Source organism: Mastigoproctus giganteus, chromosome 5 (assembly GCF_048544385.1).
Source record: "Mastigoproctus giganteus isolate SK-2022 chromosome 5, ASM4854438v1, whole genome shotgun sequence".
NCBI classification, from domain to species: Eukaryota; Metazoa; Arthropoda; class Arachnida; order Uropygi; family Thelyphonidae; genus Mastigoproctus; species Mastigoproctus giganteus.
This window is the reverse complement of record NC_143579.1, coordinates 171,899,226-171,921,776: the sequence shown is the minus strand read 5'-3', so window position 1 is coordinate 171,921,776 and position 22,551 is coordinate 171,899,226. Positions and strand designations below refer to the sequence as shown.

The window sequence follows — 22,551 nt, the reverse complement described above, 5'->3', positions numbered from 1 at the left end:
TACCCATCTCTGGACAAATTTGGTAAAACTTATGTAGTTGCTCTTGACATTTCTGTGGCCTTTGATTGTGATTGGCATAAAGAGCTTCTAAATTAGCTACCATCTTATGGACTACCAACTGGATTTTTCATTTTCATATCCAGTTTTTAGCTCTTGGCTGTGGCGGGCACATTATTGTATCTTTACTGTACAATAAAGATTTTCTTTTTGTCCACTCACTACAGGTGATTGTAAACAGTTCTGTCTTCTAACTTCTCCACTAATGCTGGTGTTTTCCAAGGATCATTTCTTCTCCCATTTGTTTCCACTTGTATATTAAGACCTTCCTCTAAATTGAAATTCTCCCCATGGGTTTTATGACGATTGTATTCTGCATTTCCACCTTCCAGTTTGAGAAAGCTTACCCTGCACAGAGCCTCAACTTCTTAAATAGCCATCAATTGCTTAAGTGCCAAACTCCAGGTATTTCTACAGTGGGACAAAGAACTTAAGTTAGTTTCAGTCCTTCTTAAACTCTGTCCTGGCTTACTGAGAGTCAAGACTTTATTGCAAAAAAAAAAAAGAAAAAAGTTTGATACTCAGATTTCTCTTTTGGCACAAGACATCATAAACATTGCTTCCTCTGTATCCAAGAAATCTTCTCTTTTGCTCTCATTGTTAATTTTCTTCTAAAGAACTACCCACTCGATACAAATCTCCACTCTCACAAATACCCATTTTGAGTTTAGATTCTTTGGAATGACTTTTATTATGTATTTCCAAAAATTTTAATCCACAGGAATTAGTGGGGCATCAGCATACTATTTATCACATAAATAGTACTTATAGTACTATAGGTGCTATATGCTAATAACCTTTCAATTTTGTGAAATCTTTGAAATTGGTAGTGATTTTATGGTCATGGGAGGGAGAAATTCAAGTCCAATTGTCGTGTACTTTCCAGTATAGTCTCTTTAGAGCTGTGCACCCCCCCCCCACACACAATACACTTTTAATTTATCATGAAATACAGTTGCCCCACTCTTGTAGAATGATATTTCAAGGCCTAAAGAAACTGTTTCCAAACAAATAGATGCTGATATAGCATCTTTATTTGTTTTGAATATTTGTCCACATTCTACAACAGTGGGATGACTATATTTAAATCAATAAATTTTCTGTTTATACTCAGAGACAACCACACGGTCAGAGGAGTTCACAAGGTAGAGAGAATACAAGAAACAGCGCCGTATTCAGCAGTCACAGGCTTGAACCCGGGTCACTCAAGGCACATGTAATGGAAAAGTGGGGAGAGTACAACTCAGAAGAGACTATACTGATAGGATTTTCTGTCTCTTGCTCAGATTACACACCTGAGGGAACATAAATTCAAATTGAGGAAAGACAGTTTCAGAATAGATGTGGAAATTTGCCTTTAGCCAGTGGGTGGACGTAATATCCTTCCCTAACCATATTGGTTTAGAAGGGGAAACGGGTATAGGAACGGTAACTGAATCAAAGTAAGCAGCAGTGTCCAGATATAACATAAATTAAGTTTTGCCTTTTGATTGAGAACTCTAGTGGCAAGAATGGAAATTTATAACAAATTGTGACAGTGGAAGAATCCCTTCTTTCAATACTGTATTTATATGGAAACTGAACCAGAAGGATCTGTTGGTGAGGACAGGAAGCAGTACTTTTTCTGTATAAAGAGAAAAAGAGATGGTAAGAGCTAGAAATTTTTTAATTTTGGAACAGAAAATCCTTATATTATAGCCAAGAATGAGAAAAGAATCTCAAGTGCATATTGGAAATGGAGACAAAGATCTTGGATGTAGACATTAACAACCCTGATAAAATTGGGAATACAGTAAGAGCTAACCACACATATAAAGATAGCTGGTTAAATGTCTTTTTCATATGTTGTTTCTTAGTTATATGAGCTGATTTTTGAAGCTATTTTGTGGCCATGATGTTGGGCTCAGGTCAACTGGGGAGGAATCAGCCCTTCAAATAAAGTAGAGCCATTTGCCAGGATCAAGCAATTGAGAAAAGGAAGGATTATTTTTATTTATTTATTTTGATATAATGATATGATATTCTTGCAAGAACAAATCGTAGAAGAAAGCAGTTTTTATGGTATTAGCCCTTTAAAGTCACAAATTCAGCTGCAGTTATCTTGTAAGTTTCAGTTGGAAGTGGAGTTTTTTTTTTTTTTCTCTTTTACTCTAAATAGTTTTGCTTTATGAATGCTTTAGAGATCTGAGTATCCCACAATAATATGGAAGAATTAGTAGTTTTTATTTATTATTTTTGAAGATTATTTGCAATATGTGTAAGCTGTGCAGAAAGAAGAGAGACGGGAGTCAAGGTGATGCCAAGGAAAGATTGTTAAAAGTTCATAAGCAAAATGAACATTAATCAGTTGAGGGGAAAATACCCACTTGGTTATGGTTTTCTCTATTACAGAGGAACAATATAATTGAATTTGAGGTATATTTAACCTGAAGGTGGTGTGGTAATGATCCAAGCATAAAATTGAGAGAGAGAGAGAGAGAGAGAGAGAGAGAGAGAGAGAGAGAGAGAGAGAGAGAGAGAGAGAGAGAGAGAGAGAGAAAGAGAGAGAAATATGGATCACACCCAAGATATAAAACATTTTAGTAGCTTGCTTATATAGTTCTAAAGGTGAAGCAGTGGAGTTGTTAGTCCACAAAAATAATTGTTAATACTTATAAGTTGGCATTAAAGGTAAGCCATAAGAAAAACTGTGCATAAGATTCCTGAACTGTAATGGGAGGGAAATAACTGTTCATTGTGCACTGACACCAAACAAAATTCCACAATTGTTGCTTGTTAAGTTTGTCAGATTGAGATTTAACATTTTTTTTATTATTTGAAGTTACTTTATCCACGAGGTCAAGAATCCTCCCCCATTTATATTTGTTAATTTAAAAGGTAAAAATAGGTTGGGGGGGAAAACGGAATAAGTATTAGGGGTATGAAAGTATTTGTTTATTTCATTAAGCGAAACTAAATTGAACAGTAAACCAAACTTCTCATTGTCTAAAAAAACTGTAGTTGTAGAAAGCTTTCATAATTTATTGGAACTAAGTTTAGAAGAGTGGCAATCATCAAAAGGATGTTTCCAACAGTGATTTCTCTGATGGACCTTATCAATAGTTGATAATGATTTTGAATAGAACACACAACAGAATGGTGTAGGATGATCAGTTAGAGCCTTTTAAAATATAAAGGCATACATCAGCATTCTCTTTTCAACAATACCTTCATTCCCTAGTCCCAGTATAGTAGCCTCAATAATTAATAAGTGGTTTTTTTTTTAAATCCACAAATAAAAGAACTACTGGTAGTAGTGATTACAGTGTGTTGATGTGGGTTTTGCTTTAAGCAGTAACTATTGTTAAGGACATAAAAAAGGTGGGGGGGGGGGGGTTATGCTTTCTTAAAGGTGACTACAGTGGACCCAACTGATGACATTACCAACAGCAAATTCCAAATTAGAAGCATACAGGGAAGTAATTGTATAAGCTACTAGATTTTTCATACTTAGAGATGCTGTTCAAGGCTTATATCTAAATGGATGTCAGATGAACTGACGAGACTTGGGGCAGAGAAAAAAAAAATGCATGGTATGTGTATAAATTATCATGTTGAAACAGAAGCCTACAGTAAATAAAAACTAGTCTGCAACCAAGTTGCAAAAGAGGGTAGCCATGCTAAGACAGATTACGAGCAGTCTTTTGCAAAGAAATGCAGCAAAGGCACCTTTACTTATGTGACACTGGACGGAAAGGGGAAGGGGTGAATCACATTGGTCCACTCGCTAGTCATGAATGGTTTAACTGCTGATGATCCTGTGCAAGTTGCTGGGAAACTGAATTGGTATTTTTGCATCTACATTCACACATGAGGAATTTTTTTTAGGGGTGAGGATGCCAGAAGGGTATCACATTCGAACATGGAGTTAAATAATTTTGTGATTAGAGGAAAGTGGAAGAGAAATTGTTGAAGCCTAATTATAAAATAGGCACCTGGGTGGAAGGGATCTATCCAGTTATATTAAGGGAGGTAGCAAAGGAGTTAAGCAAATCTTTAGCCATAATTAAGGTAATTATCTAACTAGGCTGGTAGAATAGTAGTAACCTGTGAGAAGTCTATTCAAACGAGGTGAGAAAAGCCACATGATCACTTTTCAGTGTGTCGAATTTAAGTATGAGTGGCTGGTTTTTTAGTGATGGTGAAATCCAGTTAAGAACCGAGAGAAGAGAAATTAATGAATTCCTCAAAAAAGAACCTCTGAATTGCAAACTTCTTGTGAACACAATCTTAAAGAAGCCAAGCAAGCTGATACTGCTGGACATGTTATTGTCACTTGTGTAGAGTCTGTTTTTCTCCTTTAGCTTGAATAAAGCAATTTTCTTTATTTTAAATATTAAGCTGACCTTTGAAAATTTAAACATCCCTCTTCAATCCAGCCTATCCCACATCTGTGTATATTGAGGTTACTGCTCTAAGATATGTTCAAGAATGTGATGTGTAAATTTGTTTTACAGTTAAATCTTTCAATTCCATTTTGGTAGTATACCAAATAGATTGAGTCAGGAGAAAGATTCTGAATTGTTCATGGGGTCTCTACTGTCAAGATCGTGGTAAGTCTAAAACAAAAGAAGTTTTTTTTTTTTTTTTTTTTTTTTCAGTGAGGAAGTATATTATTGCTGCATATTGGTTTATAAGTTTATATTGAAAAATGTTCTTATAAATGCCAACTGAGACAGCACAATTAATGGCAGTGCAGAGTTTTCAAATTTATTTTTTTTGTGGACAAGTATCAGTACTTTTTAACATCACTGAAGGTAAAGAAATAAATGAAAAAGCATGTTTTGTAGTATCAGTTCCGTCAATTTCATAGTGAAAACCTTAGATGCTATTATAAAAGAAGAAAAAAATAGTGTTCAGTAGTAGTTCTTGGTTGGGCAACTGATACGTGCACAAAGACTTGAAATATAACAGATTATACTAAGTCATGCTTGCCATTTTAACAGTTCTATAGCAGTCCTGAGTATGAAAAAATATTTAACCAGGTTTTAAAAAAAAATAAAATAAAAAAATAAAAAAAACTGTTCAAATCTCTTTCTGATGAAGCTTTGGAAATGTTCTTGATAACAGCCTTAGACAAGCAAGGCCATTATAAATAAAACTGACTCATTTTTGAAGAGGGGAAAAGTCTGCAAAAGTATCTTTCTCAAAGCAGTGAATCAGTTTATATGGAACTGACAATTCAAACAGAAGTCCACAGACAGAAAAATCTCAGGTAAGCAAATGTTCAAAAATGTTCTCTACCCTATTGTCTGTTTCTTAATGTAAAATGCGTGTTCTCAATGAAATTTAATTTTATGTCCAAAGCCTTGATTTAAAAAAAATTTAGCCTCTTCCTCTTTGTTTACCTGTTGTAACTGTAAACAAGAGGAAAGAATATACTGACATGCAGTTTGTTTGGTTTCTGCAGTGGAATTGTAGGGTTTCTGTAGCAGAATACCTGCAGTGATATCCACATTGTAGCACATTTCAGTTTGAATACAACTTTTAGGGGAACTGGCTGCCATGAGTGAATGCAGAACATGAGCAGTGAAGGTTTGGAAAAGCCTGCACTGGTTATGCTGCAGAGAAGTCTATGTACAGGTGTACACAGAATTTCCCTGATGACTTGTATTGCCCATACAAAGGAGGATCTTGCACAGTGAAGAGTTTTTTTATTTTATTTTTATTTTTTTATTTGTATCACCCAGAAAATATAAAATCTTAGTAGATCATGTTAGCTGGATACAATTTCAGCAGTGGCTGCAAGCACACCTAAAGGTGCCTAATATTCTGTTAACAGATGAGGCTCAATTTCTCCTTTCTGTATTAACAACATATGGAATTTACACTCGTGGGCATTAGAAAATATACGAGGTAGCTGAATGTAAATTTTGTCACTGATTTTTAGTAAACACATTTGTAGAGTATTAGGCAAGTATTTATTTTGACTACGTTTTATTGAGAGATGTTTAAACATCTCTCAGTAAAATGTGTATTAAACAATTTTCTAGAAAATGAACTAAACACTAGCCTGTTTAGAGATGTGCCTAGCAGTATGAGGGAAAATGTGGATAAAACCATGATGAAACACCTCCATTTCAGAAAAGGTTAGCATTTCTGAATGAACGTTATCAAGGAAGATGGGTAAATAGAGGTGTGCCTATGGCATGGCTAGCTCAGTTATCTGACCCCAAACTCATTAGATTTCTTTATCTGGGGTTCCATGAAGTTCAATTTGCACAATTGTGGTAAACTGGAAACAAGGTGGCCGTGTGTATTGGCCATAAAGAAATCCACTGGCATGAGATAAAAACCAATGTAGCGGGAGGATGTTCACTGGTGCAACATACACGTAATCACAAGGTGAACATTTTGAAAATTGGGTTTAGTTGTAAGCTCTTGGGCCAACCATGTTGCCCAGTGGCTAGCATGCACAGCCATAAGTAAGGAGGTTGTAGGTTTGAGCCTATACACTGTCACAAAAAATGCACAGCCACATTGTGAACTGTGGCACTGAAAATCTGGCTGCTTTTACTAATTCAGTATTTATGCAGTCATGATTAATTTGTAAGCTCTTCTATTCTCTCAGCCATCTGAAAAATAAGAGTTTTATTTAATACACCAAAACTGTTTGGTGTATTAAATAATTTTCCTTGTAAATGTTTAAGGTGAATGAAAGTGTTCACTGCTTTATCACATTAGTGCTCAACTCAAGAACTGCATCATCAACCTATGGTTTATATCATTGATGGGTAAACTTTTTAGGAGTGGGCTAAAAAAAAAAGAAAATTTTGGCGGGCCAATATAATTTATTATAAAACGCAATAAAGACTCAAAAAAAAAAATAGTATATTTTAATTCTTTAATACTAATGTGATGAATGAAGTTGACTGCATTTCTAAAAATTCCTCATCTGGTTTGAACTGGGATGTACTGATTCTGAGAAGTGAAGTTAAATGCTTATCTGTCAGTCTGTTTCTAATACAACTATTTCAAAGTTTCATTGTAGAAAACACCTGTTCACATATATAGGATGAAGCAAACATAGCACTAACTTTCTGGGCGTGAGATATCAGATTTGGGAAACTTGATTTCAACAAAGACTTGTAGAACTCTAATTTTGGGACATTGAGGTGATTGTTAGATTGCGATTCAAGCTGCAAGTCTGGTCTCACTACTTCACAGTCCACATTAAAAAGGTATGCTGAAAATATCCAAGTCTTTTTCAATGGCACTGAAGTCTTGAAATCTTCATTCAAATTCAAGATGAAGTTTTCTCAGGCCATCTTCATGGTGCATGATAGCCTTAGATGCTGATGCACCATTAAACTTCCAATAACCAACCAGTCATCTTCATAGCTCTTAAGCTTGTCTTTATTTACTGGGGCTATTGAATTTAATCTCGGGAAGTGAGACAAGTCGTTCTTAGCTATCTGATTAGCAAACAGAACAAGTTGTAGTTTAAAACCTCTGAGATGGCCCCAGATATCGTTGATAAATTGATTTTTTTCCTTGCATTTTGACATTCAACTTGTTCACGTGACAGAGATAGTCTGTGAAAAATGCAAAGTCCGAAAGCCATGCTGTATCTTCCAATATTCCGAAGTCTCGCAGGTCATCCCATTTTGCATTCTTGTAATGCCAAACAACACGAGGTTGAGAATAGCCACGAGATAAAGGTTCCATTGGAGAAGAGACAATCACCAAGTTGTGATCTGAAGTGCCTAAAGGACCTCTCACTTCAACCGTGTACTTAGAAGAGTTTGTGAGGAAAAAGATCAAGCGTATTGGCTGTATGATTAGGATTGTCTGGTATTCTTGTAGGTAGATGACTTTCATCAACCGGTGAAATACCACCACTTTGCTTATTGGAGGCTTGAAGTGGTGAAACCCATGTTTAGTCTCTAGAGCAAAGTTTCTGGCACCCCCCCCCCCCCCATACTTCTCCTTCAACCCATGCACGGTACTAAGTACTATAGGTTTTGATACCTTTCGTGATTGGGGTTTTCATAAAAAAAAAAAAAGGTAAATGAACAATCTGTGCAAGATCATTAGTAATTGCAAATCTGTGCAAGATCATTAGTAATTGCAAAAGCCTCAGCATCTCAACCTGCTGGATCGGTGTGACTAGAAAACGGAAGCCAGCTGGAGTTGTGAACATTAAAATCACCAAGGAAAATTACCTCACTGTTAGGAAAGTTGGACTGGAGAAAGTCAAGTTGCAAAGAGAGGAAGTCAAAGAGCTCCAAGTGATTAGTGGAGTTGGGAGAACCATAGAGACAACAGATGAATTTGACACAATGAGGTAGAGAGATTGTAAGCCAGAGAAGATCAAAGAGAGGAGATTCCAGATTGCCAAGTCTCTGACAGGGAATATCAGAATGGACATATGCACAAGTACCACCTTTGAGGTGAAAAGAATCATACAGCGAATAATTTGGGCATCTGAGATGAGCAGTAGTTGAGTCAACCGATAACTGAGATTATGTCAGAAAAAGTACATGGGGTTTGGCAGACTGCAAGTGGAAATGGACATCATTGAGATTAGAATTGAGACCACATATATTTGTGAAATGAATTAGGAAGTGCTTGGGAGGTTTAGATCTTTTCGCAGATAAGCTTGCTCTATTAGTTTGACAATTCATGGTGTATTCAATAGTAAGAAAGTGGGTGGGACATGCTGTATGAAGTAATGAAATTTTTGGATATGGCCTAGATGTGGTAAGAATATGCACAGATCCTTGACATAACGTGGCCCTGACAATGCTCCCCCGCATACACACTACTCGGACTCCCCCATCTGGCAGAGTAGAGGTAGCTAGCGGCCGGCCTGCGAACACCGTTTTAGAGCTATACCCTCGAAATGTAAGGAATATTGGATCTCGCCACGACATTCATCATAACCTCAAAAGTCATCAATCATACTGCATGATGGAAGAGATAGGGAAGGGTTGGCCGGAACTTAGCTCTAGAGACTCAACATGACTTCCACCACTTCAAGCCTCCAATAAGCAAAGTGGTGGTATTGCACCGGTTGATGAGAGTCATCTACCACCTAGTACTGCCTGGTAACATAGAGGGCTGGTGGTCACCCACCATGTACTTGTGCATGGAGGTTATACCCAGGATTACTAACAGTCCCACCATCGTGAAGGTGCAAGCAGAGGATTTGGATGTCACAGACTGTCCGGACTTCGCCAAAATTGGGTCCACTTGACTTGAGTGTCACCCGAATATCAGTTCCATCAGCGTTTTAGACTCCCAGGTAGCAAGTACAGCTTGTCTGGCATATCTGAGAGAATGTCTGTGACAACCTCAAGGACCATGAATATAAATATTCATTTATAAGTTGTGCAATGTATCTCATCCATCAGTGTTTAAGATGCCCAGGTAACAAAGCCCATCTTGACATACCTGGGAGAATGCCTATGATAGCCTCAAGAACCAAAAAAAAAGTGTTTGAAGCCTCATGTCCTTTTTCTATTTGCCATTGCCATTAACCACAGAATTCTGCATGGGTTTCCTGGTTGTTTGGTTTTGAAAGCACTTCCTGTATTTCCCCATGTATAAGATGCACCTTAATTTTGGGGCCTGAAATTTGGAAAAAAAAAAAAAAAAAGTATTACATAAAGTTATTGAATTCAAGTTTTATTCATCATAAAATTCATACAACTAATCACTGTCAAAACTCCCATCCATTAGCTTGTCCTCATCTGTGTATGATGACGAATCACTGTCTTCATATATTGCCTCATCCTCAGTTCCATCTATGGCATTTGAAATGCCACACTTCTTAAAAGACTTGTCAACGATCTCAATCTTGATATTATTCAAGAATCTTTTCACCCAGGTATAAACTTCTCCTATAGTTGGTTTCTTCACTCTTCCTGCTGGTGTCAAATTGTCCCCAGAAGACTTCATCCATTGGTTCCATTTGTCTCTCATGTAAGCTTTGAAGGGTTTGTTAATGCTGACATCAAGTGGTTGGAGCTGGGATGTCAAGGTATGACAGCAAGTTTTCTTTTTTGCTCTTCAGCAATCTTCTTTGTATTTTTTGTTGTGTGCCCTGAACTGATCAAGTGCCAATAGGGCAGGTTTGCGTAAGAGCCCACCTGGTCTCCTGCTCCAAACTTTCTCAAACCTGATCTTCATTCCATCCAACCCTTGTCATGAACGTGGACAATCACTCCTTGAAGTTTGTCTTCTTTTGGCATTGTTTTGCGTTTGAAAATCGGCATAGGAGGCAGCTTGGTTCCATTTCGGCACAACAAGCTAGAACAACTGTATAATGGCTCTTTTCATGTCCACTTGTCTTCACAGTTAAGTTTTCACCCCCCTTCTTATCAACAGTTCTGTTACTTGGGACATCAAATTGAATGGGGAATTTGTCCATATTTGCAATCTGTCCCAACTCAAACTGATGTCTTCCGGCATTGAATGACAAAACAATGAAATTCAAGGACCTTCTGCTCATAGCTTTCAGCCATCTTTTGGGCAAGTCTGGTGTGTGTACGAATGCTTAGTCCATTCCGTTTCATGAACCTGAAGCACCAATTGTGTCCTTTGAAATCAGTAACTTCTTTTTCATCAGCAATTCTTCTTGCCTCATGCTGAACCATCTTTGTGGATACAGGAATTCCAATTGCCCTTTGCTCCTCAATCTATATCTTCAATTCCCTCTCTAAATCAGGCCATTTTGATGACTTGCCTCTAATGGCCTTCTGCTGTGGCGTTTTCAGTAGGGTTTCTTCTTCTCGTAGCCAGTCTCGGATTGTTTTCTCAGTTGGAGGAGGACCAAACTTACTTTCAGCAGCACGATTTCCATTCACTTTTGCAAACTGGATCACTTTTAACTTGAATTCAACACTGTAAGAAAATCTTTTCTGAGCCATTTCTGGACAGAATGTGGCAAAATGTAACCTAATATACCGGAAACAATGAGCGCGAAGACAAGTTCGAAAAAGCAGGAAATGCAAGTAAAAAAAAAAAAAAATCTACAATCACTGTATAAGACACACCCAGTTTTTAGACCCCAAATTTTTCGAAAAAAGGTGCATCATATACATGGGGAAATACGGTAGTTATCTGCTATCAGCTTGCTAGGCCTGATGCAACTTCACCAGAGCCCTATTATTCAACTACTTTCAGGTCATCACAAGAGCACCCTGCTACTTCTCTTAACCATAGTTGTTGCCATCCCCACAATGTGTGTGTTGCATTGGACTTTGGGAGACTAGTTTTTTAGGAGTTTAAAACTTAAATAAAGTTTAATAATTATAAAATTTTGTTTTATATTTATAATAGATTTAATTTATAAACTTATAAAGATAATTTATAAATTTGCTAACTTTTCAGTTTTTTACATTCACGTATCTTTTAGGTTGAAAGTGAATTACGGGAAATTTGTCAAGATATATTGGATGTTTTAGACAAACATCTCATTCCTACTGCATCTAGTGGAGAATCCAAGGTCTTTTACTATAAAATGTAAGTACAGCTTAATTTAAGGGTTTAATTAACATTTTGTCTAAGAAATAAAAAGAAAAGAAAAAAAAAGTGAAAGATAGTTACCAATTTGTTTTGCTGTTATGAAGCCTGTGTTCTGAACTACTCATATGACAAATGGAATTTTTTTTTTTTTTTTTTTTTTTTTGGATATTTACCACATGTTAACAAGGCCCAGTTGTAAAAAATCTCATTTTGGACCATGAGACAAATGTCTTGAAATATACCTGCAAAATTTCTATTTAAATGGAGGCTTTCTTTTTGATTCATTTTGATCCTTTCTCTGCTTCAATGTTGTTACATAGTTTTATTCTGTTTTTCCTTAGACAGTACTAAAACTACAACTTTAAAACTTTATTTTTTTAATTTGTGAAATTTTGCTTGTTTTCAACAGCAAATTGGCTGGCAGGTGCACTGGTGTACATTGCATAAATTATGGAAAACAATCTGCCTTGTTCTGTATGGTGTTTATCACACTTAACATAATAATTAAGGGTTCTTATTCACGGAAGAACATTGTATAATGTGCTTCATTACTTATTTCTTTTGCATCTTACAATGCCACAGAAATAGACATAATTTCAGAAGGCATATGGGCTCGTCATGCCACTTAATGTTCATGAGATAAAATGTGAAAATGTCTCGTATCACAGAACTCAAATAAGTGGTGTGATATGGCAAGCAGGTCTCACAGCCTTTTGAACTGAATAAAGCTGACATGACTGTCATGTCTCACTATAGTTAGTGTGAAATTGAGAGGGGATATGTGTATGTTTTGTAAATTGTAGTTATTTGCTATGGGAGGGGCAAAAAGGTTTTTGCCCAATATAAAAGGTTTTCATGAAAGATAATATTGCCAATCTGTGCTGTTGACTCTCTTGTATTCACAGAAACTTATAAGGTTTTTAATTGTATTCTTTGCCTTTACCGAGGGCACTGAAGAGTGGAAGGTGACTGATGATGACTGTTGAGAGAATCGGGCACTGTGAAGTCATTGAGTACCTTCATTTAAAGGGAAAGTTGCCGAAAAAAATTCATGAGACATGCAAAAAACATTAAGAGAACCTTGTCCTTCATATTCTATGGTCAAAACTGGGTTAAAAAATTCAGTTTTTGAAGATGTACCCCACAATGAGAGGCCTGTTATATGGTCAACACCTGCAAATGTGAATGCCATTCATGACCTGATCATGCAAGACTGCAGAATAACATTGAGACAACATTCACCATCTCCCACGAGTTTGCTCGCAATATTGTGGTAAATGTTTTAGGAATGAAAGGTTTTTTCCCCCCCCCCCCCCAGGGTGTCTCTAAAGCACTGAAGGCAAATCAGAAGTGGGAAAGAGTGAGGTGTTGTCATGAGAAGGTGCGTTTTGAAACTAATGAAGCCCAGTTTCAGAGGCAGTATGTTACTATATAGATGAAACATGGGTGCACACAATTTGACCCTGAAACAAAAGAACAATCGAAACAGCGGAGTATCCCTCTTCTCCCTCTTCAAAAAAGTTTTCAGTGCAGATGTCAGCTGGGAAAGTCGTGGAATCTTTCTTCTGGGATGCTGAAGGTGTGGTTGATTTCCCAGAATGAGGTGCAACTAGTAGTGCTGATTATTCTAACCTACTGAGAAGTTTCCATGAGGAATTGAAGCCCAAGAGGTATGGAAATTGGGCCCACACATCTTGCATCTAGACAATGCACCACTGCACACAGCATTTGTGATTCAGGCAACACTGACTCTGTTCGAGCTATTACAGCATCTGCCCTACTCATGGATTTGGCCCATCAAACAGTTTCCATTTCCAAATATCAAAAAGTACTTGAGAGTACAGAAATTTGACAGTGACAATGCTGTGATGGATGGGGTCAACAACTGGTTGAATTAAATCTTTTAATTTTATTTGAGCAGGTTACAAAAACTAGTTGGACCATGCCAGAAAGTGTTGACTTGAGGGGGACTATGTTGAAAAATAAATGGGTTTTAACAACTTTCTAGCATTCCTTCTTTGAGAGGCTAGAAATGTTTCAACCTCTCCTCATAAGGTTTATTCTTACAGCTTGCTGATGAAATACACAATCATTTTTCTCTCATTCCTGTTGATAACATTCTAGAAGAAAAATCTACTGGATCATAATCACCTAATGCATAGTCTTGCAGCCTCTGCTCTGCCACTAGTGACTAAAGCGGGGAGTCTGAGCAGTGAGTGTATTGGTGGGAGGGGGACATTTTTGTCAGTGCAGCAAAAGCCTATGGCTTTTGCTGCACTGACTTTTGCGGCAGTGCAGCAAAAAAAAAAAAAAAAAAAAAAAACAACAAAGTAGATAAAACATCATTTCCCTCCTCGCATAAGTAAATATCCAGTTGACCTTTGAATTTATTCAAACTGTCAGCCTCAACCATCTGCTGGGGCAACTTGTTCTAGCTATAAATGACTCACTAGCTAAAACGCTACATCATTCATGATTTTGGTTCTAGCTGTTCGATTTTTAAAAAGTTCTGATTTTTGTCAAATATGATTTCGCATAAGACATATTTTGTGCGTACATGGTTTTTTTGAAAACTGGGGCATTTAATTCATTCGACTTGGATCAAACTCTATCTAGTTTTCTGTTTTGAAAAGGAAACTGAGGTCAAGTGCAAAAAGGACTGCTAATAAAGCAAAAACTTTGCAAAGGCATCTTCATGGATGGTCGTATATACAGCTTTAATTCCTTAGAAGTAAGAGAAGTTTGTTTTTGCAAGCTAACCACAATGGAATTACTGTATTTCCCCATGTATAAGATGCACCTTTTTTCGAAAAATTTGGTGTTTAAAAACTGGGTGCGTCTTATACAGTGGTTGTAGATTTTTTTTTTTTTTTTTTACTTGCATTCCCGCTTTTTCGGGCTTGTCTTTGCACTCATTGTTTCGCACTTGTTACCGGTATATTAGGTTACGTTTTGCCATGTTCTGTCCAGAAATGGCTCAGAAAAAATTTTTGTACAGTGTTGAATTCAAGTTAAGTGATCCAGTTTGCAAAAGGGAATGGAAATCATGTTGCTGAACGTAAGTTTGGTCCTCCAACTGAGAAAACAATCAGAGACTGGCTACGGGAAGAAGAAACCCTACTGAAAACGCCATGGCAGAAGAAAGCCATTAGAGGCTAGTCAGCAAAGGGCAATTGGAATTCCTGTGTCCACAAGGATGGTTCAGCATGAGGCAAGAAGAATTGCTGATGAAAAAGAAATTACTGATTTCAAAGGACACAATTGGTGCTTCAGGTTCATGAAACGGAATGGACTAAGCATTCGTACACGCACCAGACTTGCCCAAAATATGCCTGAAAGCTATGAGCAGAAGGTCCTTGAATTTCATCGTTTTGTCATTCAATGTCGGAAGACACATCAGTTTGAGTTGGGACAGATTGCAAATATGGACAAATTCCCCATTCAATTTGATGTCCCAAGTAACAGAACTGCTGATAAGAAGGGGGGGGGGTAAAAAACTAACTGTGAAGACAAGTAGACATGAAGAGAGCCATTATACAGTTGTTCTAGCTTGTTGTGCCAACGGAACCAATGTGCCTCCTATGCTGATTTTCAAACGCAAAACAATGCCAAAAGAAGACATTCCTCGAGGAGTGATTGTCCACGTTCATGACAAGGGTTGGATGGATTAGGATGGGATGAAGATCTGGTTTTAGAAAGTTTGGAGCAGGAGATGGTGGGCTCTTACGCAAACCTGCCCTATTGGTGCTTGATCAGTTCAGGGCACACAACAAAAAATACAAAGAAGATTGCTGCAGAGCAAAAAACAAAACTTGCCGTCATACCTCGAGGCATGACATCCCAGCTCCAAATACTTGATGTCAGCATTAACAAACCCTTTAAAGCTGCCATGAGAGACAAATGGATGAAGTCTTCTGGGGACAATTTGACACCAGCAGGAAGAGTGAAGAAACCAACTATAGGAGAAGTTTGTACGTGGGTAAAAAGATCCTGGGATAATATCAAGATTGAGATCGCTGTCAAGTTATTTAAGAAGTGTGGCATTTCAAATGCCATAGATGGAACTGAGGACGAGGCAATATATGAAGACAGTGTTTCGTCATCAGACACAGATGATGAAAAGCTAATGAATGGGAGTTTTGACAGTGATGAATTGTATGAATTTTATGATGAATAAAATTTGAGTTCAATAACTTTATGTAATACATTTTTTTTATTCAAATTTCGGGCCCTAAAATTAAGTTACGTCTTATACATGGGGAAATACAGTAATTTTAAAAAAATAAGATTTTAATGTAAATTCCCTGTCCAACTGATTGAGCCGAGTATTAAATACTTTAAATTCACAAGTCATGGTCTGCATTAGTAGAGGCATATGATGCAAGAAAGCAAACTTTATATAGCACAGCTAAATTAAAAAAAAAAAAAAAAAAAAAGCACACTTCCCATTTCACCCATCTATTCACTCCAAATGCTTGTCTAGTTCTGCTTTGAACTTAAGCTTCCACTATGACAGATGGAAGTTTGTTCCAACTATCAACCACCTGCTGGCTAAAGGCAAATTTCCACAAATCTATTCTACAATTGTCTTCCTCAGTTTGAATTTCTCTTCAAGTGTGTAATCTGACCAAGAGGAAGAATCCTATCAGCATTGAGCCTGCTCAAACAATTGAAGGCCTTATACACCTCAGTCAGATCACTTCACAGGTGCCTAGTCTTCAGACTCTACAATTTTCAGAACTTAAGCGTTTCTTGGTAACAGCAACCCATTGTTCCATTCACCAATCTCATTGCCCTTCTCTGTACTTGTTCTAGCACCTCTGCAACCTTCCTAAAATGGTCTCCAGACCTGTTGCAGTACTCAAGGTGTGGCCTTACTATTGCATTATACAAGGGGACAATAACCTCCTTATTCCTGAATATCATTGACAAGACACCATGAGCTACTCTTGCAGCCTGTCTGCACTGCTCAGAAAACTTTGTATCTGACTGCACAATTAACCCCAGATCCTTTTCATTCTCCACTGCCCCGAGTGTAGTACCGTGCAGTTGGTACATTACTCTGGGGTTATGAATGGGAATGAAATTTTATGCACAGGTAAGCTGTTGGTGGCACCCATTTTTGTTTGAAAATACTGTATATAGCTACTTCCTTGTCACTTCTGTGAAGTTTTGGTTGGTACATTACTCTGGGGTTATGAATGGGAATGAAATTTTATGCACAGGTAAGCTGTTGGCGGCACCCATTTTTGTTTGAAAATACTGTATATATAGCTACTTCCTTGTCACTTCTGTGAAGTTTTAGTTCAATAATGTATATTTTTATATAGCAAAAAAACAGTTATAATCTCATGTTATTTATGAACTTTATTATATAGCAGCAGAATACTAGTTTTCTTTGAATGCTCTCATGAGGAAAGCTGAATGTTTTGGTGCTGAATGTTTGAATGGGTATTGCACAGCACAGGTTATCTTGATCAGAGTACTTTAAATGAAAGAACTTCACATATATATCAAGTTTAGAAACTATTTATTACTAACAACTTGAAAATTGTACATTTTGTGCCTGTTTTCTATGCTTTTTCAATTACAAAAAACTTAGACCAAACTGACAACCTCAGAAATGTGAGGTTGTCAGTTTAGTCTAAGTTCCAATCTCTTTTCTTTCTTGTTAACCCTTGGTTAGTGTTTATTTTGTAGTTATTACTAATAATAATACCCAGGGGGGGGGCCCACATCTGGTGAGTATGGGCTTGGCACACCCAGGGTCCTGAGCTGGAGATTTGTTTGTTTGTTATTTGGTTTTTAGGAGCATTAGCAACTAAGGGCATATTGCTCCGGGAATATGTGGTGGTCATTCCCTGACCTTTTCGCATCCTCCGTATTTGGTGGTGATGGGCTCGAACCCCGGTCTAATCAAGAAGAGTGTGCTACGTACTGCTGCTCCTTCCCACCTGGCTACGGATGCGCCATCTGCTAGGGGCAACGGTTGATGACATTGTAAGGAAGATATCATCCTTTAAGGGCACAAATAGCCTTTCCGGTTATTGAACATAACCAAAAACTTGGTGAATGACTCAACACAAAGTTCATACCATGTATATCCCCATCTTGCAGCCCCTTTAAACATGTGTAGATGATTGTAAATGATTTTCACTGGAATTAATGAATATATGGAAGAAACCTTAACTGCTGAGTGACATATTTTTTGTTATTTCCCCCCCCCCCCCCCCGACACCAATTGTTTTTGTTTTGATAGCATCAGACTATTCCACACTTTGTCTTCAATAGCTCTTTGCCCATGTTTTCTTTGTTATTACCTAGTTATAATATTATAAGAGTTATTTTAAGCATTCATCTATGATTTTTCTTTGGATTGTTTTTTCCATGGACAAATTTGATAATGTAAACTGATAATTTTGAGATTTTCGTTAATGTTACTTAAAAGGGTTTTTTTTTTTTTTTGGTTGAATGTTGTGAATTAAATATCATTTTGCACATTATGTACAAAAATGTAGCTATATTATATATTTAAATTTTTGCAGTTAGCATTTTTTATGCTTAAGTTCAAAATTTCTTAAAACTCTCATGCCTTTATGAATTTTTTAGGTAACCTGGCAACAGAGATTGAGTAATGGTTTGGAATGTCTTCCCAGAGAATAGCTATTATTATATTTCATAATACTGTAGACCCTTAGTGATGATTTTTTTTCTCTCTTTTTTTTTTCTTTTCTCCTCATAGGAAAGGTGATTATCACCGTTATTTGGCAGAATTTGCTACTGGTAATGATAGAAAAGAAGCTGCTGAGAACAGTTTAGTGGCCTATAAAGCAGCAAGTGATATTGCCATGACAGAGTTACCACCTACTCATCCTATAAGGCTGGGATTGGCTCTCAATTTTTCTGTCTTTTATTATGAAATTCTTAATTCCCCAGATCGTGCATGTCGCTTGGCCAAAGCTGCATTTGATGATGCTATTGCAGAATTAGATACCCTCAGTGAAGAAAGTTACAAAGATTCCACTCTTATCATGCAGTTGTTACGAGATAACCTGACACTTTGGACTTCAGACATGCAACATGATGGTGAGTGTTTTGTATACTTTTTTGTGTGTGTGTATGAGAGATTTGCCACAACAAGGTTCATTAAGGTTATTTGTTCATTTAACACAGTGAAATTGTCATTTAACATTTCTGTGGAATAGGTTTGTAAAGTTTGGATAAGTTTAGTTTAAATAACTATAAACAGGTTATTTTAAAATAGATGACCTCTATATTTTGAACATAGGTATTTGTTTACATTAATTATAATAGCTCTAGATGGCTTTGTAATGTAATTTTGTTAACATTATGTGGGGGTGGGGAAAGTCAAGCTACATTCATATTATAAAGACGTTGTTAGCACATCATAAAACTGCAAGTTATTCATCTTATTAAATAAACTCAAGTAAATTTAGGACTTTTCTTGCTATAAGAGCTATAAAATATTGTACAAGTAAGGCATGGCCTTGTTCTGTATGAGCAGTGGGCAAACTAGGTTTGCTACTAAGTGCAATAATTCCATAATGTAGAAGCACTTTGCTACAAGATGCTTCATTATTACATCAATCTAAAAAGCATTTCCAGTGAAGAAGTATATTGCTATTTATTTAAAGTGTATGCTATTGCTCATCTTATCATTACTCATGAATTTTTCTTGTTTATGCTCTGGCACCAGGTCAGAGGAGTTTAACAAAATTAAATTAACTAAATATTCTAAATATGATTAACAATTGTTAATCATATTTAGTAGCCTCATAGGCTTGAACCAAGGTGTATTCAAAGAGCATGTGCTATTGCATTTTCTCAAGACCACTTGATTACATCTTATTTAGATTTTGTCATTGGGTAAGCAGGCACTATGAAGATTTGAACAATTTGGTGACAAGATATCCACAGTGGGTGGGATAAGAGATGAGGGAAAAGAAGGGCAAGTAAAACGAATTTGAGTAAATTTAGGATAAATGCTTCATGCTGCAAGAGCTACTAGGTTTGGGAAGGTCACTATACACCTATATGACAGCAACATGTAAAATATGTGCACCATGTGGTGTGAGATATTTATTGTTACGTGTGTTAATGATGGTTTTCTCATTGGAGCTCTTTTTTTTTTTATGTTTTTAATGAGCATGGCAATTATATGCAAAATATCCAAGAAAACTTTTCTAAGAAATTTTCAAATATGCCAGTGCCACATTGGCATTCTATGTGGGCATTAATAGATAAATTTCGTGGGACAGATGCTGTACACAACACAGCCTAGTGGAAGGCTACTGAAACTGACAGAAGAGAAACTCCTGGATATTTCAGATCAAATAATCTCAAAATTTGTGGTCCCCTCATTCACCAGACTTGAATCCAGCTGATTTTTATCTGTGGGGAGCAGCAAAAAATAAAGCTTACAAAGAACACCCATGATCATTTCAGGAACTCCAAACTGCTATAACTGTTTACATCAGAGGCATTGCATAAGTAGAACTAAAGGCTTTTAAAAATAAAATTAAACATGTTCTAGCCTGTTTGGATGTATGTGAAGGTCAATTTCAGTGTCTATTGTAATGGATTACTTATGTAAGTAAAACTGTGCAATAACAAACGATTTGTAATAATATTAGAAACTTACTTTCCTTTGAAACAGGTGTATAGTGACTTTCCGAACACCCTTTATAAAATATGAGGAGGATATGGCTGCATTCTGTATGTAGCAGTAGGGAAACTAGATTTCTTATTTGTGTATTGAATTCATATTGTGGAGGCAATTTGCTAAAGTTTGCCTTGGTTACTGTACACCAAAAGGACAGAATTCCCAGGATACCTGGTTCCTGGGCAATGCGACCCTCTCGCTAGTGGGCAAACCCACCGCTTATCAGGTTATAGTACACTGCATTCATGTAGATGGTAATTTTGATGTCAGTATGGATAAGTGTTGAGTTAACCAATTTTGAAAGAAGGCTGATAGTGGGTGCCCGATGCATAGGTCACTGCCACAGAGGTGGTACAGAAATTGCACTATCCCTGTTCGATGGTATCGAGTGTATTGGGAATATGCCATTTCCAGAATAACATCTCTTCGTGGACGTCAATGTGGGCAGAGAAAGGTGGTGGATGAATGTGGCAGTCGACATGTCTCTCATTGTTTCAGCCAACCGGAGAACAACAGTGGCATAAATCACTGCCAGCTTCAATGAGGGAGGTGCCAGCAATGTCTCCACCAAGACCATCAGGCGATAATTAGCTGCTGACCCACCAGAGTCTCATTGCTAACACCATGACACAGTACTCTATGCATCAATGTGCGAAAGAACATAGGCACTGGACCTTGGATGATTGGAGACAGGTCTGATGAATCCCTTTTCCAGTTCTTTCAAGCGGATGGGAAGGTGCATATCTGGCAGAAACCACACAAAGCTATGCACCCGTCATGTCAACAAGGAACTGTTCGGGCAAGTGGGCGGTCGGTAATGGTCTGGGGCGTGTTCAACTAGCACATGTTGGGACCTCTGGTATGTCTAGATGCATCTCTCAACAGTCCAGGTTACAGGGCCATCCTTGCAGAGCATTTGCATCCCTTCATGGTCATCGTGCACCCACAGGGCAATGGACTGTTCCAGCATGACAGTGCACCTCCCCACAGAGCTTTGGTGACTAGGACATGGTTCGAAGAGCATTCCACAGATTTTACTACCGTGGAATGGCATCCCCGTTCACTGGACATGAACCCTGTGGAGCATCTTTGGGATGCTGTGGAAAGGTCCGAGTTTTGGATCTTCCACCCAGGAATGTGATGGAATTATGGACAGCAGTGCAGCAAGCATGGATGGAAATACCTGTGGAATGCTTTCGTGAACTAGTGGACGATGCCTTGCCATGTGACTGCTCTTATCTGGGCGAAAGGTGGGCCTACCTGTTGCTAGGTCGGTATCCTGTGATTGATGTTTGTGCACGCACACGCACACCTATAAAGAAAGTGAATTTAAAAAAGATACTCAGCTCGTGTGATATCCAAATCGGTTTCTGTCACGGTGAAAGAAGGCTTTTGTCATCTTTTTGACAATATGTTGCAAAGACAGTTCTCACTGAATCATTTTTCCTGCCATCCGTTATGAATGTTATGTTAGTGACAACTACAAAAAGCAAACTTACTTCCTTTACTGAATTGAAAATAAAGTAAAGGAAGTAAGAATTCAACTGTATGGCTACTGAACAAATGGTCTACCAATATGGGAACAAGCTGACATTTGATAAATTATATGCTAAAAAATTTGTCACTATGGTAGAACTAAACAGTTAAGACTTGTACCAACCAGAATCCTGCCTGGTTAACGAGGTTCCTGTTCTGATCAGAGAACTAAGACTACTAAAATATGCTGCTAGAACAACAATCAAGCTGGGGACCATCCACATCAACAGCTTAAATGGAATCAACAGAAGTAGATCAATATAAGAGTAGTTAGGTATCACAGAACACACAAGGTTAAGTACAAGTGAGCTGTAGTTAATGATAATTATTCTGAAAGTAAGATACAGTGCAAGGAAGGTCTAGTTTTTAGAACTAATTTGGAAGAAAATTTAATATAACAAAGAAGCATTATCCAATAAAATTGTGAGCAAAATTTAGGAAGGAAAATTGAGTAATAAAATTTATGCATACAGCTCAGTTGAAAGCTAAAAAAAAAAATTTTTAAATAAATAAAATAATGAAATAGATGTTCTTTAGTCTCACAAAGTAATCGGTGTTGATTGGAGGTTGGGTTTAAACAATAGGGAATGAAAACTATATTTACATAAATATTTTAGGAGGATGTAGAGGAAGGTAAACCTAGCAATGGTAAAGGCCAAAACATTGTTGAAATGTTTAATATTGTTTACATACAATGTTTCTGTTTTAAGATACAAAATAAAAACAATTATTGTTTGTATCTTGAGATACAAATTAAATATAAT

The 22,551-nt window shown here is 37.2% G+C and overlaps 1 protein-coding gene across 1 annotated transcript in view; it reads left to right on the top strand.

The window, feature by feature from the left end:
• Positions 1–22,551, top strand: part of LOC150085845 (14-3-3 protein epsilon) — a 103,619-nt gene that overhangs the window by 61,069 nt on the left and 19,999 nt on the right. The window contains exons 3-4 of the mRNA XM_090374267.1: positions 11,459–11,565; positions 18,311–18,654. Coding sequence (XP_090230393.1) covers positions 11,459–11,565; positions 18,311–18,654 — 451 coding nt within the window. The remainder of the gene's footprint in view (positions 1–11,458; positions 11,566–18,310; positions 18,655–22,551) is intronic.